Genomic DNA, 13,831 nt, shown 5'->3' with positions numbered 1-13,831 from the left:
CTGTTTTAGACTCATTGCATTTGAGATGCCTACTGAAAGGTTGTCCAGTTCAAGGTGTCCAGAAGGGGATTGGTGATGAGTGTGTAGCTCCAGAAAGAGACCAGTACTGGCTATGTAGACAGAGAATTCTCTGCATAGAGACAATAACCCCTACCACTAAAGTGAATTGAATGAGGAGAATGGCTTCCACATTTACTGTGCTTGAGTCTCTCTTAGAACTGAGAATTCATTCCCTTCCATAGGGAGCTGTAATGGAACTGTGCTAGATTGTAGTATAGTCAAATGGTCTGGCCAGATTTGTGTTCATGTCTGTGCTATTTAACAGTTTCATCGATGACTTGAATAAAGAGTAGACGATATGTTTGTCAAATGTGCAAATGAGACAAAACTAGAAAGGAACAGATCTCAACATACTAAAATGTGGGGCCAAATCTAATAAGTTATATTTATTTGGGTTAAAACTCAGCATCACAAGCACAAGCTGGAAGAGGCATGGATGGGTAGCCAGCATTACGTCTGAGAAAGATCTGGGCGTCTCAGTGGATTATAAACTCAACATGAGTCAATAGGGTGGCATGGTAACCCCAAAAGCAAATTTTGAAAGACTCCACTGAGAGGCATAATGTGCAGAGTGAGGGTGGGTGATAGCACCACTGAGCCCTAGTCAGCCCTGGTTAGACATCTGGAGTCTCTTTTTTCAATTCTTAGAGTGTTCAGAAGAGCAAGTTGAGATGATGAAGGACCTCAAGATCATGTTATCTACCAAAAGCAGTTGAAGGAATTGAGGATGATTAGCCTTAGGAGGGACATAAGAGCTATCAACTTTTGGAAGAGCTATCACAGGAAAGCAGGATTAGACTTATTCTGCTTGGCCTCAGAGGGCAGAACCAGGAATGATGGGGGAGAAATTGCTGGGAGGCAGGTTTCAGCCCAATTTCTAAACTGTTGGAGCTTTCCAAAACTGGACTGGGCTGCCTCATGAGGTAGTAGGTTCCCTGTCACTAGACCTCTTCAAGCAAAGGCTAGATGGCCACCTGTTAAAGATGTTATAGGCCTTAATGACCTCAGAAGTCTCTTCCAACTCAGATTCCGAAAGCCCCTCCTCCCTCTCCTTCAGAGTTGTCAACTCAGTAGTGTCCAGAGTAATGCTGGTCCTTTTCTCACCTAGACACCTAAAACACATCCTTTGACTATAAAACCTCAGAGGTAAGGGTGGAGATAGGGCATCTCAGGCATTGTGGCCTCGACTACTAGGTCTTCTGGTAGTAGGGGTATACATGGGTTGGATGTCATCCCAGCTCTGGGCTTCATCATCAAAACATTGAAGGAGCTCTGGAGCCCTATGAAGAAAGACCATGACTAGCATGTAAACATCTCCCTCAGCCAAATCGGCAGCTTTGGGTTCATCATTAAAATACTGGCGGTACAGATTACCAAGGCTGTAGCTCTTGCCATGGCTTGCCCTGGTGCTGTGGTGGTGGGCTTTATCCAAGCCCCTCAGTGCAGGGAGCGTGTCAAGGCAGAGGGTCCCTTCAGGCATGTCTGTGCCCAGACGCTGCAGCTCAGTCCGAAGGAGGGGAAAGTCATAGTCAAAACCGTTGTGGGCAACTAGGCAGATTGGAGATTCCTGCCGCTTCAGGAACTGCTGAAGGGTTTTGATCACAGTGCTATCAAAGCCTGGCTTGTGATTGTTGGTTAGGTTTTGATTATTCAGGCCTGTGATCTCTGAAGCCTTTGGGGTGAAGTGTCGCTCAGGGCACATGCACAGGGTCAGCTTATCTAGGACCCGAGGCAGTTGTAGGGCACCAGACTCATCCCTCTCTGGGTGCTCCAGAGAGAAGCGATGGATGGCAAACAAAGAGATCTCTGCAATTTCAGGATAAGCATTGGGAAGGCCGGTGGCCTCCAAGTCCAGGAAGACGAAGGTCTCACACCTTGATGATTCAGCCATTGGGAGGAATCCAGCACAACTAGAGCATGTAAAAATATTTTTTTTAAATTGCATATTAAGCCTTGTTAAAAAAATAAACTTTTTTAAAACTCAAAATTAAGAGACCTGGGTTCTAGTCCAGGTTCTGACACCCGTGCTTATTGTGTGATATTGGGTAAGCCCCTTCCCTTGTCTAGGCCTCAGTGGTCCCCTTGGTAAAATGAGGAGTTTGGGTTAGGTGATCTCTTCCAGTTGCAAAAAGTAAAAATTCTCCATGTTCACCTTTGCCCTTTTGCTCCCATTATTCTCCCCTTGAATTTTCTGATTCTCTTCCTCTTCTTGTCGAAATCCTCAGAATCTTATTTATTCTTCAGGGCCCAGCTCAAGTACCACTCTCATCTGGAGGTCTTTAGCAACTACTGTGGTCCTCATGCTTCTCTACCTCCTCTGCCCTCCTGGGGAGGGCACTTATAGGCAGAACCATACAGTATATCATTAGCTAGTTCTCAAATTGCTTCATATGTTGCAGTTGGGTCTTTCCAGCCTGATTAGAAGCTCCTTGAGGGCAAGGACTAGTTCATTTTGATCTTGGTGTTGCCAGCACCTTGGACAGTGCTGGGCACACAGGAGGCCTACTGCTGCTTACTTTCTTTAAACTTTGCAACACGGCACACCTATGGACCAGCCATAGTATACACTTAAGAATTCAAAAATGCTAATTGATTCAATGACCAAAGAAGCAAGAAGCATTTATTAAGCACCTACTTTGTATGCTGAAATACATGTACAAGGACTATGTAGTCCTTGCCCTCAAACAGTGCTTCTATGGGGGCTTGGGAATACAATACTTCCACAGATAAATAAATACAGGATGTAGACAAAACAAATAAATGCAAAGGGATGGTGAGGGGAGAGGGGGAGGACTAGAAACTTTGATTGTGAAGATGGCCATCAACACAAAAAAATTTGGATGCAGAGAGGAGGTAGCTTGCCCCATAACTAAGGAGTGGCAGAGCCTCGATTGGTCATGGATAGAGCCCTGTATAGACTCATCTTCTCTTTCCAGGGGTCCTTATTTCCTTAACCTGTCTGAGATTGCTGAAGATGCATCTGTTGCATATGCTCCTGGGAGTCTCCAGCGGTACACAGTAGGGCAGGACCTTCCTCAGCGAAATGTTCCCAAGTCAGCAAACAATGCCAGAGGTACTTTTGCATCATGCACATTAATACTACGTAGACCAGACAGAAGACACTCACACACCATTGGTGGTCCCTGCATCACACTGTGAGAACTACTACTCAATCATTTATCACTATGCAAGGGGCCTGGACCTTGAGAAACAGAGACTGAATGCCTTCAGAACTTGCTCCACCAGGTTGGGCATTGAGTTTACTCTGACTCCTGAGTGGGTGGTAAATGTGGGACACTCCACCTGGGATAGGTGGGCATGGATCAGTCTTTTCTGTGACTCAGCTGGTTTGGGGAAGCCTATAACTGACCTCTGGAAGCTTACTCAGGTGGAGGCTGCTTTGGGAGGTAAGGGTAACTCCAACTCTTTCTTACCAGATAGATTCTAAGTACCTATTGCCTATGGTCTTCTGTCTTCTATCCTACCAGCAACCAAGAGAACTACTACCTAGTCTGGCACAAGGAAGGTGGGGGATAGAGATGGAAAATGGCTCAAGAATGCTACACATCCCTACACATCCCTCTACCACCACCACTAATTCATTACATATTTTGGTATCACCCCCACAGTGAGGACTAACTTCAATTTCCAATGAAGTGGAGATTCAATTCTCTTCAATTCAATTCAAGTCTCAAGTGGACTTCAATTCTCTACTTCTCAGCTTCCCTTCCTCCTCCTCCCTCTCTTCCTTATAGACCACAAAGACTTAAAAAGAAAAAAGCAACCACTAAGCATATCACCAAAAGAACCATCACCAAAGAAACAATGAAGGCACACCAACCTACTGATTCTCCTTCCAGTGCACTTGACCTTCTGTGTCCCTCAGGTTGAAAGACTACAATATACTGCAGTAGATGGGCCCTACTCCCCTCAACGAAGGTGGAACAAGCATTCCCAGAAGCCAAGCCTGAAAGTGGGGCCTAGTATGTAAAGGGCTATCTCAAGAGTTAACTTCATATTCTATTGCTGACTCACTGCACTGCCCTGGGCAATAAACTGGTTTGCCCACCTGGGAATGTGGCCAAGTTTCACCCACAAAGGGTATGGCTCCAGAGATGAAAGGCACATGGGGAAAAGGGTCCCTGAGCTGGTCAATGGGCTCACCATCAAGGAGAGATTATGTGAGTGCATATTAGAAAAATTGGAATTTCTGAACCCAAATGCTTCCACTGGGCTAAGTCTTTACGATAGCTGAATTGGGATAGCTGAGGATGTAGATAAATTTGACTTTCTGAAAATGCACATGATCGAAAGGCAAGAGGAAAGAAGACAGTAAGAGGCTCAGGACAAGCCACAAAAAAAAAACCATTTGGAATACCCAGACCAGTTTTGATATTTAAGATACTTTTAGTATCACTGAAGAGTTACAGGATCACAGAGCTGGAAGGGACCTTAGGGATCATACACTCCAATCCCTCAATTCGACTGGAAGATCTGAATGATAGCTCCTCACAGCATCAGGCCTGACAGAGACTTTAGCAACCAGATCTAGTCCAAACCCCTTGTTTTACAGGAAAGGAAGTTGAGGCACAGAAAAAAGGAATTGGCTTACCCAGGGTCTCAAAGTAAAAGCTCTCAAACATCTAAGAAATATCTTCTTTAATTTAATACATACATGTTACCTATTGATTCATGCTGACAATAAATTAAATGCATCCCAAATATCAACATGGGCAAAGAGATGAACTGAAAGCCAGTTGGAAAAGGGGGCATTGCAGGCTCTTCACTTCCCCAGGAAGGTAGGTTTGAGGGAAGTGGAAGTAATAGTTTTCACCTTTATGCATCCCCAAACATTTCACACCCAAGATACCACTTACCTACAGCAGTATCATCTACAGGGGTAGGGAACCTGTGGCCTTGAGGCCACATGTGGCCTTCTAGGTCATCAAATGTGGCCCTTTGATTGAGTCCAAGTTTTACAGAACAAATCCTTTTATGAAGGGGGATTTGTTCTGTGAAGTTTGGACTCAGTCAAAGAGCCCCCCTTGAGGACCTAGAGGGCCACATGTGGCCTTGAGGCTGCAGGTTCCCCACCCCTGGACTAGAACAAAGCCAAATGATAAAGCCCTGGATCTGAAATCACAGGATCACAGAATTTGGGAAGAGAAGGAACTTCATCTCACTGAGTCCAACCTCCTCATTTTACACGGAAGGAAATCAAGGCTGTGCTATAGGAAATGATTTGGTCAAGGTCATACAAGTAACAAGTAGCAGAGCTGGTATTTGAACCCAGGTCTCCTGACTCCAAATCCTGTGTTCTTTCCACTACACTACCCCCCCCCCCCCAGCTCTAGTCAGAGGCCCTGGATTCAAAAGTCAGATCTGCAACTTTTTACCTACATGAACTCCCCCTCTGGGCCTCAGTTTCCTCCCCTGTAAAATGAAGAGGTAGAACTGAATGGCCTCTGAGTGCCCTTCTACCTCTAGATCTGATGACAGCCCAGTTTCAAAGGAATATTAAGAAGGAAACATCTATTTCTCACTGAAGGCTACTCCTACTTACAGAAAGTGGCTCCTCTGAAATCTTCCCTTGAGGAAGGAGAGTTTTAAAATCCGGGGAGCTAATTAACAACTAAGAAGACAAAAGTGAATTAGCCACCCACATGCTTGATGAAGGGGAAGAGGACTTACCTGTGGAAGACTATTCTGCTGACTTTCTGTCCTTCTAAAGCAATTCTTTGAATCAGTTTATAGGGACAAGTTCAGAGAAGTCTTATAACGATTAGTTGCATGGCCCCACCCCCTGTGTCATCACCAGCAGAATCTCTTGGGAAATTTAGTCTTTAAAAGACATTATGAATACCAGTGCTTTAAGAATGACAGCTCTGCCACCCCCTTGTTTTTATTTAAATGAGCTCTCTCTGACTCCCAAGTAAGATGGAAAGGAACGTGTCATGTTGTCAGATGAAAAATCAAGTGTGGCCTTACATATTAAAAATGATAAGATATTAAAAGCCCTCATCAAGGAGGTCTAAGTGTGACACAGCCTGGCTGTGTAGACTTACATAAGTCTTTTTACTCTCTGGGCCTCAGTTTGACCAACTGCCAAATGAAAGGATTAGAGGAATCAGAAAATATCAGAGTTAGAAAGGGCTTCTGAGGTCATGGAGTCTGACCCATGTCAGGATTGGAATCTCCTATACAAGGCAATGGCTATCCAGTCTTTGATAGAAGAACTCCAGTAATGAGCAAATCATTCTTTTTTAAGAATGCCCATTTCTCCTTGTTAGAATGTTTTTTTCTTCACCTTGAGCCTACATCTATCTGTTTATGACTTTTACTCAGTGCTCTTAGTTCTGCCTTTTAGGGCCAATGAGAACAAGCCTAGCCCAAATTCCACAATGTTTGGTGGCCCCTCTCATGCCACCCCCCACTGAGTCTTCTCTTCTCCATGCTAAACATCCCCAGTTCCTTCAGCCAATCCTCAGAGGGCATGGTCTCCGGCATGCTCATTTGAAATGATTTCTTAAGAGTCCTCGCCAGGTCAAGAAATACAAAAAGTTATGTTCTGTTTGACTGGAGAAGGGTATCACAAAAGCAACTCAGTCAACAATGCTATCTATCCCTTTGAAATCAAAGTACAGAAGAGACTGGAGATGGGGTGGAAGCGGTTTCCTGTAGGGGGCCTAAGTATGTGGCTGGGGGTCACACCTCAGCCAGAAGAGCACAGTAATTCCATGGGAAGAATGTAGGATTTAGCGTCCAAAAACCCTGGTCTGAGGCCCAGAGTCCTGCCACTTAGCTTTGTGGCCTTGGCCAAGCTTGTTTGTTCATCCGTAAAATGGGGGCATTAGTGTATTTCAAGTACATTGTCTACCCTAAGGCATTAGGCAAACCTAAGCTATTTTTCTTCTTTCCTGGATGGCTCTAAAGTCAGTTACTTCTTAGACTTGATTTCTCATTGGTTAATCACTCCATCAATCAACAAGTATTTATTAAGCATCTATTAGGGGCCAGGCATTGTACTAAACCCTGGGGATGCAGAAAAAGTTGAAACAACCCCTGCTTTCAAGTAGCTTACATTTTAAGGGGAGGAAGACGACATACAGATAGAGATTGTTGTTGTTGTTGCTTGTCTTTCATTTTTGAAGAGGACCAATGACATCAGGGGATGATGTCTTGACTTGTGTGAACTGGATTTAAGTGAGGCAGAGTTGCACAAAGTCATCAGCCTCACTCTTTTTCCAGAGTCATTGAAGTCCAGTGACAAGACAATAGTCATGATAACTGGCTATGGCCTGGGATGTAGTGGATGACCTTGGAGTCTTTGATGTCTGACCAAGTGCTCCACCACACCTGTTTCAGCCACCTTCATGGCCCTGGGAACAAATTGTTCTCATCTGGGATGGAGCCAAGATGGCAGAGTGAAAGCAGTGACTTACTTGAGCTCTCCCCCAAACCCCTCCAAATACCTGTAAAAAATGACTCTAAACAAATTCTAGAGCAGCAAAACTTACAAAAAGACAGAATGAAACAAATTTCCAGCCCAAGACAACCTGGATGGTTGATTCAGCGGGGGGCGCACAGGCAAAGACCATGCCTCAGAGAACTTGGAGCAGGCCTCAGAGGACTGAATCACAGGCAGCTGGGCAGTTTCCAGACTTCTCAACCCACAAACACCAAAGACAACTTAGAAGGTCAGTAGGAAAAGCCTGTGACTGTGGTGAAAAAGAAGCTCAGTCCTAGCCCCAGTCCCCTTGAGGCCGCAGGGTGGCGGCTGCTTCCATGGCTCCCAGCCCGCAGACTAAGAGGGAATTGAGTGGCCAATCAGAGGGGGCTTGCAGTGATCTCTTTGTTGGTTCTGAGGCAGGATTCTCTTGTTTTGCTCATGCTTGGATCTGGGTCACAGTTCTGTGTGTTAGTCCTGGGGTGAGTAGGAGCACTGGTGTGGTGGAGCTTGTAGTGGCTGTGGAGAGAGAATCCTCCTCACAATTCCAAGGCAGAAAAGAGTGTTTGTGGTCACTCATAGACCAGAGCACAGGCCAGGAAAGGAGTAAACACCTTGCCCTTGATCATACCACCTTGGAAGAACTGAAAATGTACAGGTCCCTATAAGTATCTCTGAAAAACAGCTTCACAGAACCCCTGAAGCTTGGGACAGTACATTCTCCACACTGGAAGCAGACCCCTACCTTAACAAAGAGTTTAAAACTCAAGTAAATTGACTGGGAACATGAGCAAACTGCACAAAAAAAAGTCAGACCATAGAATCTTTCTTTGGTGACAATGAAAATCAAAACATATGACTAGAGGAAGGCAACAAAGTCAAAGCTCCTATACCCAAAGCCTCCAAGAAAAATATGAATCAGTTCTAGGCCATGGAAGAGCTCAAAAAGGATTTTGAGAAGCAAGTAAGAGAAGTAGAGGAAAAGCTGGGAAGAAAAATGAAAGTGGTGCAAGAAAATCATGAAAAACAAGTCAACAGCTTGCTAAAAGAGACCAAAAAAAAAAATACTGAAGAAAATCACACCTTAAAAAATAGCCTAACCCAAGTGGCAAAAGAGGCCAAAAAACCAATGAGGAGAAGAATGCCTTAAAAACCAGAATTGGCTAGATGGAAAAGGAAGTCCAAAAGTTCACTGAAGAAAATACTTGCTTAAAAATTAGAATGGAGCAATTGGAAGCTAATGATTTTAAGAGAAATCAAGACATTGTAAAATAAAACCAAAAAAATGAAAAAATGGAAGACAATGTGACATATCTTATTGGAAAAACAGCTGACCTGGAAAATAGATCCAGGAGAGATAACTTAAAAATTATTGGACTATCTGAAAGCCATGATCAAAAAAAGAGCCTAGACACCATCTTTCAAGAAATTATCAAGGAAAACTGCCCTGATATTCTAGAACCAGAGGGTAAAATAGAAATTGAAAGAAATTGTTCTCATTTGCCCACTCTTCCAGGGGAAATGCTTGGGGTAGACACCCTCCCCCAATTCACCAATGGATTTAAGGCCTGTCACTTAACCTTAACCTGGTTTAGCCCATCTGCCAAGAGAGTTTACTGGGGTGTGGCTGCTGAGCATGCTACAGCTTCTTGGAGCCACAGGTGAGATATATATTCTATATCATGATATATAATTATATGTCTATAGCTCTATATCTATCTCTATGCATCTATTAAATTATATCTAAAACACAAACAAGGTAACCTTAGGGCTGGGGGAGGGTAAGACACTAGCAACCTAGCAGACCAAGGAAAGCCTCCCTTAGGCAGAAAAATGGTCTGTGATGAAGATACTTGCTACACAAGGGCATAATCAGTGTTAGGGATCAAGACTGATTTTATTGGTATTGGGACCTACCAAGGGAGGAAATTCTCTCTACTAATGCAGATTGGCACTGTCTCTGCAACTTAGAAAGTTGAGTCATAAAGCAGAGGTGTCAAACACACAGCAGCACTCCTGAGTGTGCCTAGACCACACTAAAATGTAATTGGGAAGTATTTAAGAAAATAAATAAAAATACAATAAACCATAGATAACATTACATTTTATAATGAAGTCAAAATGCAGCCAGCAGGGATCCTTATATATAGTGTTAGTGGTCCTCGTTTCTGTTCGAGTTTGACACCATTGGCCTCAACCAGTAAGAAGTTAAGTGACCTGCCCAGAGTCACATAGCTCAAATGTGTCAGAGGTAGGACTTGAAAACCCAGGACTTCCTGGTTTTCGAGACCAGCTGTCTATCCAATTACTGAACTGCCTCTCAGTCAGTGTGAATGTAGAACAAGTACTTAGAACTGGTTTGACAGAAGCATCACAGAAGCAATATCCATGAAGAAATGGCATTTGGAAAAGGAAAATAAGAACAAAACCAGCCAAAATAGTCACCGCTTGACAATGAATATAACATATTGAACTGACTGTCCCCTATTTCTCACACAAAGGGCGAAGAGGGATTCTCTTGTCTTTTTTTGCAGGGGTCACAATTCAACCCTGGGTCCTGGAAGGTTATGGTAGAAGAGCCCCAGTTCTGGAAAACCCAATCTGGCTGGAAAGACTTCAGGTACAGGCCCAGCAATAGACAGGGTATGCCACTGACCATCATCACCCTAGCATTTTTAGAGCCTTATCACCAGGTGGTGAATATTTTTATCTACACCAATTCATGAAATCATCTACTTAGGCAGAGAAGGCTTACACGCTGAATCAGTGCAGGGAATACCCAAGTAGATTCAAGACACCAAGCACCCGGGATTTTAATGTTAGGGGAACTCCTCCTATCCATGCATGTCACAACCTGTCTACCCCTTAGCCTTAAGTCTTGACTTGCCTAAGGCTCAGCGCTTGCTCAACCTCACACGCTGGGTCAAGTGTCAAAGGCAGGATTTGAAACTAGGTCAAATCATCTTTGTGTGAGATTTGGCCAAGAGGAGCAGTAGGGATCAACAAGGTGGGACTCTCCGGTAAGAGTAGCTGCTGTCTTCCACTTTGCCTGTACAAGCAAGCCTACTCTCTCTGCACTGTTTCCAGCTTTCTAAGATACACAGAATTTTTATTTCATTCAGGAACTGTAATGTTGACCCATCAGTCAAGTATTTGAGTGTCTACTGGGTGTAGATAACTGGACCCACTTGGGGGAAGGGCTACACAAACTATGACCATTGCTATCCCTCTCATAGTGTCTGTGGGTGGCATGACCTTTCTCAGGATGTGTCCAAGATACTGAAAGTTTACTTCTTAGAATTTTGTAACTGCAAGCGCCCTCCTCCCTCTGATGGATGCAGCAAATGAATCGATCTTGCTTGCTAGAGAGAATGTACATCTGCAGATGCCCATTCATACACAGTGATAGTCATAATTGAGGCCATAGCCCCCACATCACCATCTTTGTGCACCAGGAGTTTATTCTCCCTTCTCTGTAGCAGCACTTCTTAAACTGTGGGTTGCAACCCCATACAAGGTCACGAAAAATTTGGCAAAAGTAAAAGGTTTCTGAACGTACTACCAAAAATTAATTAATCCGAGGTGTTTCTGGCAGCGCTTGTCCATATTGTACCACAAAACTTCACTGCAGCCTTGGGTCTGAACACACAGCATGCACACTTTGCACTGCACATGACCTCAGGCAAACTACAATCACTTCTAAAGGAGAACCTTTGATCCTGACTTCAGAGAGCAGCCCAAGGCCATCTTCTTGGCAATGGCCATGTGAGTTAGAGGCAGAACTCCCTGGGAAGACTTATGTTCATGTTAATTGGCTGCTATCCTGGCTCCTATTCAAATAGCTCTAATTGCCTGTTATTCTCCTTTGCTTTCACCCCTTGAAGCGGCCAAGATCTGCCTAATTTTATCTTCGTAGACATGTGCCTCCCTGGTTCCCAAACAGTACCCTAGTACCTGAGAAGCCAAGATTTTCCACATGCTATTAAGTTAGCCAACCTTGAGCAGGTGGGGGCTGGGGAAGGAGGCAGGATCCTAACCCTAAATTTGTTTAAATTATGAAAACTTGTTAAGTATTAAGCTCTGGACTTGGTGGAAGTGGAGGAGGAGACACTATTTTCTTTGAAAGTCCACAAAATTGAGTTGTAGAATAATACAAGATAAAGAAACATAAAAAAAAAGACTGAACAAAAGTGACCGAGTCTGGCTGGACCAGTGCCCTGGGATAGTTTAGGTTTGACGGTGGAACAAAATGACACACTCATAGGCTACTCGACAGTTAATAAAAAGATTTTCCCTAGCTATTAGCAGGATGATACTCAACAAGGGTAGGAGGAGAGGACTCCTGGAGTTGATTCAGCTGAGTTAAGCTTCCTCATCTAAGTTGTTCATCTGATCGACCAACCAAATAACAGAGAGCCCCTAGAGCTGTTCCTGGATGCTTTGTAATCAGGTGACAAGGATATGATATCAACGGACTGAGCCTTTATTCCTCTGAGGCAACAAAGACTAGAGAGTAGTCTCAATGCCTTTTAAGGAAAAATTAGCCTAACTTGCATGAAGGCAGGGGTTAGGATATTGCTACTACCACAACTGCTCCTAACTGGGAGTTAATAACCAACATAATTGTAAAAGAGCACTCAGCTTCTTCCTTTGATGAATTCAAGTCACTTAGCTCAAATGAAATACATATCTGTGAGACCTCTCTATAAAAATACTATTTATCATATGGGATGGCACTCCCATGGGAGTGGAAGGGTTACTTGAAATAAATACGGTGATGTAAGAAACAAACTATCAATAAAAACTTATTTTAAAAAAAAGAAGTAGTGGTTACCTAGAGTCAATATGGTTTCATCCAGAACAAGTCATACCAGAATAACCTCATTTCCTTTTTTTGACAGGATTCCTAAACTAGGAGATGATGCGAATGCTGTGAATATAGTTTGCCTAGATTTTTTAGCAAAGCTTCTGATACCGTATCTCAATCTAGTTTTGGGGAAAAGATGGAGAGATGTGGACTAGATGATAACCCAATCAGACCAATTCTGAATGGGTTGAATGTCTGGACTCAGAGTGATTGGTAATGGGATCAATGTGAACATGGCAAGAAGTCTCTAGTGGAATTTCTTGGGGACCTATGCTTGGCTCCTGTACTGCTTAACGTTTGTATCAGGTCTTCCTGACTCCAGGCCTGGAGCTCTCTCTACTGGATTGCCTATCTGCCTCAAATCTGTAAATGATACTTAACACACTGGATAACAATCAGGATCCAAAAGAATCTGGAAGGACTAGATCATTTGGCTGAATCTAATAAGACAAAAGAAAATGGATTTAAATGTTGCACTTGGGTATCAAAAATAAATAGCACAAATATAAAGATGGGAGAGGCACAGATAGGCAGCAGTTCTGAAAGGGTCTAGGGCTTGATGGATCGCAATATGAAGGAGCAGTACAACACAGAAACCAAAAAAGCTAATGTAATTTTGTTCTGCATTAGGAAGGACATAGCTTCCAGGAAGAGTGAGGTGATAAGCATATATCACATCTATCTGACTGGCAAAGATGAAGGGACAGGAAAATTACCATTGTTCAAAGGCCTGTGGAAGGATGGGAACGCTAATGCCATGTTGATGCAAGAGTGGACTTTCAGGCTACTTTGGAAAATACTTTAGGACTATATCCAAAAAGTCATTAACTGTGCATACCCTTTGATCCAGTGATATGACTACAAAGCCTGTACCTGAAGATCAAAAAGGGAAAAGACCCATATTTAAAAATATATTTATAGCATCTCTTTGCATTGTAGCAAAGAAAGTGAAACAATGGTGGTGCCCATCAATTGTGGAATGGCTGAACAAATCACAGGATATGAATGTAATGGAATATTATTGTACCAAATGAAATTATTAAAGTGATAGATTCAGAAAAACTTGGGAAGACTTATATGAACCGATGCAGAGTGAAGTGAGCAGAACAAGAACAATTCATACAACTAATACTGTAAAGCAAAACAACTTAGAAAAATTTAAGAAATCCAACTGATGCCATGAGTAACCATAATTCCAGATGACAGGTGATAAAGCATCCTACAAACTTCCTGACAGAGAAGTGATGAAATCATGGTGCAGAATACTTTTGGACGTAACCAACCAATGTGTAGATTTGTTTTGTTCTTTGGGATAAGGTTGTTTTTTTTTTTTTTCTTTTTTAAACTGACCAGAAGAAGAGGCTGTGCCAAAAAAAAGAAAAGCAGAAAAGAAAGAAAAAAATCATTTTTTACAAAATATGCACGAGGACAGAAGACAGCAGAAGGAGACAAAGATA

At 43.1% G+C, this 13,831-nt stretch overlaps 1 protein-coding gene across 1 annotated transcript; it reads right to left on the bottom strand.

The window, feature by feature from the left end:
• Positions 1–263: 263 nt before the first annotated feature.
• Positions 264–5,810, bottom strand: TREX2 (three prime repair exonuclease 2). Its single transcript, XM_027835740.1, has 2 exons — positions 5,752–5,810; positions 264–1,970 (listed from the first exon to the last, which is right to left on the bottom strand). Exon 2 carries the CDS (start codon positions 1,949–1,951, stop codon positions 1,229–1,231), a length of 723 nt encoding a protein of 240 aa, XP_027691541.1. The 5' UTR covers positions 1,952–1,970; positions 5,752–5,810; the 3' UTR covers positions 264–1,228.
• Between the last annotated feature and the right edge of the window lie 8,021 nt (positions 5,811–13,831).

The sequence above is a fragment of the Vombatus ursinus genome, unplaced genomic scaffold (genome assembly GCF_900497805.2).
Source record: "Vombatus ursinus unplaced genomic scaffold, bare-nosed wombat genome assembly UNPS02004405.1, whole genome shotgun sequence".
Classification (NCBI taxonomy): Eukaryota; Metazoa; Chordata; class Mammalia; order Diprotodontia; family Vombatidae; genus Vombatus; species Vombatus ursinus.
The sequence above is the reverse complement of the archived record's forward strand: the minus strand, read 5'-3'. Positions and strand labels throughout refer to the sequence as shown.